Genomic DNA, 5097 nt, shown 5'->3' with positions numbered 1-5097 from the left:
AGGTTTGTCTAGTCAAAGCTATGGGTTTTCCAGTAGTCATGTATGGATGTGAGAATTGGACCATAAAGAAAGCTGAGCACCAAAGAATTGATGCTTTTGAACTGTGGTGTTGGAGAAGACTCTTGAGAGTCCCTTGGACTGCAAGGAGATCCAACCAGTCCATCCTCAAGGAAATCAGTCCTGAATATTCAGTGGAAGGACTGATGCTGAAGCTCCAATACTTTGGCCACCTGATGTGAAGAACTGACTCATTGGAAAAAGACACTGATGCTGGGAAAGATTGAAGGCAGGAGAAGGGAATGACAGAGTATGAGGTGTTTGGATGGTATCACCTACTTGATGGACATTTGTTCAAGCAAGCTCCAGGAGTTGGTGATGGACAGGGAAGCCTGGTGTGCTGCAGTCCATGGGATCACAAAGAGTCAGACACGACTGAGTGAACTGAACTGAAAGCACACTAAGCAGGAAGGGGCATTCTCCTCATTTCTGAGTGGACAAACTGGGGATTCAGACCACCAAGGGGTCCAAAATTATTAGGCAGTCTTTGTCACCTTTAAGACTCCTTCAGAGCATCAGTCGTGGTGGGGACTAGTGGAGGGAGGAAAATCTAGCAGAAGGGGAAGGAGTGCCAAGCAGTCATGGCATTATGCACAACTATATCCCTCCCAGATATAGAAGGGTGTCTCCTACTGGCAGTCAGTCGACTTTCTGGTAGACTTGCTTGTGTCCTTACCTAAATATGAAGGACACCTAGAGGGTTGGGCCTTGCATGTGTCCATTGAGCCAGACACAGATTTCAGTCACTACCTCATTTGATTACCACAATAGCTCTGTAAATCATGCTCTATCTTCATTTTATAAACAAATAGGCTGATATTTGTTTATATTTTGACTTACTGGAAAAGTCCCTGATGCTGGGAATGATTGATGGCAGAAGGAAAAGAGGGCATCAGAGGATGAGATGGCTGGATGGCATCACTTGATGCAATGGGCATGAACTCAGGCAAACTTCGGGAGATGGTGAAGGACGGGGAGGCTTGGTGTGCTGCAGTCCGTGGGGTTGCAAAGAGTCAGACTTGACTGGGCAACTGAACAAGGATGATATTAAAGAAACATATCTGTAATGATTAATAGGTTTGTGCTTCTAAATAAGAGATCCAGAGATAATATAAGATTTATGTCTTTAAATTGTGTCTCAAATATTTATTGTCTCCATTCCCTTTATAATCTGATTGGTAAGTTCTTTGATTATTTTTTTTTTGACACATGTATAATTATTTTGGGAAAATAAGAAAAAAACAGCTAATCAAGAAAATAAAAAAGACACATTCAGATCTCTGTGTGTGTGTGTGTGTGTGTATATATATATATATATATATATATATATATATATATAATGCATGCTTTAAAATGAGATAGTGTATCTACTGACTGCTTTTTGAACTGCTTTATTAGCTTTACAATATGTAATAGACATCTTTTCATGCAAGTTCATAAAAGCTCCCCTGCTTTTCTGCAAGTTGACAAAAATCCTTACAAAGTCAAAAGTGAAAATGAAATCACTAATCTGAAAAATGACAGAACATAAAAGGTTCAGAGTAAAGGGTACATCAAGAAAATGCAAGTTTGCACAGCAGGGGGTTTATGATTATTAACCTCAGCATTCAAGGCATAAGGCAAAATTCATCATGATGGTCATGGTGAGGAGGATCTCCAATAAGAATGCGCAGACTGTACCTTAGCTGAAGCTCCCTAATTTTCCTCCTTAGCTCTCTCATCTCCTCCATGAACCTCTCCATATCATCAGCATCTCCATCTATGATGTCAATGTTATTGACAAGCCCATTGGGCATATCCTCTCTAAAATCCTGGGCAGGTGGGTCCCAATCCCCTCTAACATTTTCTCTAGGCTTGGGGCCTTCACCACCTCCCATAGGGCAAGCTTCTTCATTCTGCACCGGAGCCTGCTCCTCTTCTCTCCTTTCCTTGGGGTCCTTTTCCATCTTGAGATTTTTTTTCCCGCTTCTTCTTCCTAGGAGATGAAAGGATTGAATGCTTTGTAATAACAAGATTCAGAGCTCTGTGAGCAAATGTTTCACCACCTGAGAGACTTCAGTGTGTCCTCTAAGGGGATGCCCCAGATCCAAAGAAAAGAAGGTGAAAGTGAAGTCGCTCAGTCGTGTCGGACTCTTTGATACCCCATGGACTGTAGCCTACCAGGCTCCTCCATCCATGGTATTTTCCAGGCAAGAGTACTGGAGTGGGCTGCCATTTCCTTCTCCAGCCCCAGATCCAGCCCTGCCCCAAAGCCCATCATTTTCCCTGAAAATCCTTCCCTCCTCCACTCCTGGCTCCCAGTGGATGGTGGGCAGGACCATGGCGGAAAGACCAGGCCTTAGCCTCCGGAGCTCCTTACAAGTTGTCCGGGGGCACCCAGAGCTTGCCCTTCTACTCCCTTCTGTCACCAGCCACAGGCCCACAGTCTCGGCCAGGTTTCTCCTGCACTTAGTCGGGCAGGGAGGGCTGGAATTCCCCCCATTCTGCACCCTTACAATAGAGAGTCCCAGGCATCTCCCATACCTGCAGGGATCAGAAGCAGTCTTCCTCTCTCAGCCTTGAAATCTGCTGCACCAACGGACCTAAAGACCTACAGACAGAAATGCGACAATAGCCAGCACTGATCACTCTGATTAAAGGACCAGCGTGAGGGTGGGGCGACAGCTGTCTAGTGAGTTTAGGACTCCGCTAGAAATGTGTTGCTGCCTTCCCTTTCTCCTCTATCCCTTCTCACGGCTTTTATTCCTGCCCTGTGACCCTGTCTTCCAGAAACAGACATTCTAATCAAAGCTGATTATTTCAAAACCTCTTCTTTATGCCCCTCATCTCCACTGTCTGGTCCTTCCCCGTCATCTAATTACCATTTCTTGAAAGCAAAGGGACAACTTGCGAGGCGGGGGCAATCCAAAGAGCTTGCTGGGTGGCTACGTGGTTTATTTATAAATAATTGCAATGTAGGTATCTGCCAGGACCTTTCGGGGACCAGTGGACTTTCTGGAGCTCACCCTTCTTCCACTGCCCACCATTTTATGCATCAAGATGGACGAAGGGAGAAGAGGTAACGTGGGCATAGCAAACCTGTCCCCGCTGTGGCGTCAGCGCTTTGTCAGGCTTACCCTAGCGTCCGCAGGCAGTGCCCACACTCACACCGACCTGAAGCGACCAGAAACTGTTTCCTGCTCCCGGCCTATGTTCAGAAGTCCGTAGGACACGCAATCGATTGCCTCTTCCATAGAAGGGACGTGCTTCCCACACCTAATCCCTGTCTCTATCCTCTGCAGCAGCAGCCGGTCCCCTCCCCTACTCTTCCTTCGAGTTCCCACAGCCACCATTTCCGGCTCCAAAATGGAAGGAAAGTGAAGAAATACCGGGAACGGAGGCTTAGACCCGCTGCAGAGTCTGCCACCCTCAACCCAGGGTTGCCGGTTGCGCGCCCCTCCCAGCTAGCTGCAGTAATCAGGTCGTTTCTAGCAGTCTCCTTTCCCGGTCCTTCTCTTCCAGACATTGCCCAATCGCCCAACTCTTAGGAGATACTGTCTCGTACCCATTCTTCAACCCTTGGCGCCTCTTGAATTCCTCCCACCAAGTCCTCCATTTCTTGCACCAAACAAACGTGAGGTCATCGGAGAAGCAGTAGAGAGAATCGAGTCCTGGCCTCGCTCTGGTCTTTACCCTTAGGCCCCCGCTCCCCTCCCCAGTCAGCGCCCTCCAACCTGCCGAGGATCGCAGTCAGCTTCCACGACTTCCTCCTTTGTGGGTACAGTTCGCCCACCTTAAGGCAACAGCGAGTCGGCGCACAGCCGCAAAGGACTACGGACTGCAACTGGAAAGAGAGACCAGTTTAAGCGCAGGCTCTAGGTCTGCGTCACCGTGAGCTCACATCCCGATTTGAGGTTCCTACCTGCGGAGCTAGAGAGGGCTGGGGGCGGGAGCGGGGGCGTGGCCACCTTTTGCCTCATTCCTACTTTCCCCCCAACTATACCACTGGGTACTGCAGATCCATTATTTATTTATTTATTTATTTGTTTGTTTGTTTATCTATTCATTTTTCTATTTAGCATCTTCGACACCAAACAGGTCATAGTATTTTGTCGTTTGTATTTGCCTTTTTCCTGATTTCTGCTGGAGCTTTTAAAGAATTGCTTCTTCCTCTTCTGTACTATTAAATGTTCACTTCTCTCCCTTCCACTCTGAAGCAAGTAAAACCTAGAATTTCCCCCATCAGTCTTGTTGGTTTTGTCCCAGGCTGGAACCGGGACAGGGTGTGTTGGGGTTGGGGAGTGCGAGTCTAGAAAGTCTGGAAAACAGGTAGGAGGTAGTCAAGGCTATGCTTTTTCCAGTGGTCATGTATGGATGTGAGAGTTGGACTGTGAAGAAGGCTGGGTGCCGAAGAATTGATGCTTTTGAACTGTGGTGTTGGAGAAGACTCTTGAGAGTCCCTTGGACTGCAAGGAGATCCAACCAGTCCATTCTGGAGGAGATCAGCCCTGGGATTTCTTTGGAAGGAATGATGCTAAAGCTGAAACTCCAGTACTTTGGCTACCTCATGCGAAGAGTTGACTCATTGGAAAAAACCCTGATGCTGGGAGGGATTGGGGGCAGGAGGAGAAGGGGACGACAGAGAATGAGATGGCTGGATGGCATCACTGACTCCATGGATGTGAGTCCGAGTGAACTCCGGGAGTTGGTGATGGACAGGGAGGCTTGGCGTGCTGCGATTCATGGGGTCGCAAAGAGTTGGACACGACTGAGTGACTGAACTGAACTGACTGAAAGACTGGAAGAGGGGACAGCTCCTTCAAATACGAACACAGAAATGTAAGACTTCATGGAACATGACAAATCAAGGAAATATGACACCACCAAAGGTACACAATAATTTTTCAGTAAGTGATCCCAAAGAAATGGAGATCTGTGATTTTTCAAATGAAGAATTTAATACAGTTGTTTTTTTTTTTTTTTAAAGTTCAGTGAGCTACGAGAAAACAAAAACAATGTAATGAAATCAGGAAAACAGTACACAAAAATAAGATTAACAAA

The 5097-nt window shown here is 46.7% G+C and overlaps 1 protein-coding gene across 4 annotated transcripts; it reads right to left on the bottom strand.

The window, feature by feature from the left end:
* Positions 1–1409: 1409 nt before the first annotated feature.
* On the bottom strand, positions 1410–3938 carry BEX5 (brain expressed X-linked 5). Of its 4 annotated transcripts, none has more exons than XM_070365410.1 (3): positions 3775–3938; positions 2581–2647; positions 1410–2032 (listed from the first exon to the last, which is right to left on the bottom strand). In XM_070365410.1, the coding sequence occupies exon 3, from the start codon at positions 2001–2003 to the stop codon at positions 1665–1667; it is 339 nt and encodes a 112-aa protein (XP_070221511.1). In that variant the 5' UTR covers positions 2004–2032; positions 2581–2647; positions 3775–3938; the 3' UTR covers positions 1410–1664. The 4 variants fall into 4 exon arrangements, with proteins under 4 accessions (XP_070221511.1, XP_014335108.1, XP_014335110.1 ...); XM_014479622.2 differs by lacking the exon at positions 3775–3938 and adding an exon at positions 3602–3727; XM_014479624.2 differs by lacking the exon at positions 3775–3938 and adding an exon at positions 3174–3222.
* Positions 3939–5097: the final 1159 nt, after the last annotated feature.

Source organism: Bos mutus, chromosome X, assembly GCF_027580195.1.
Source record: "Bos mutus isolate GX-2022 chromosome X, NWIPB_WYAK_1.1, whole genome shotgun sequence".
NCBI lineage: Eukaryota > Metazoa > Chordata > Mammalia > Artiodactyla > Bovidae > Bos > Bos mutus.
The sequence above is the reverse complement of the archived record's forward strand: the minus strand, read 5'-3'. Positions and strand labels throughout refer to the sequence as shown.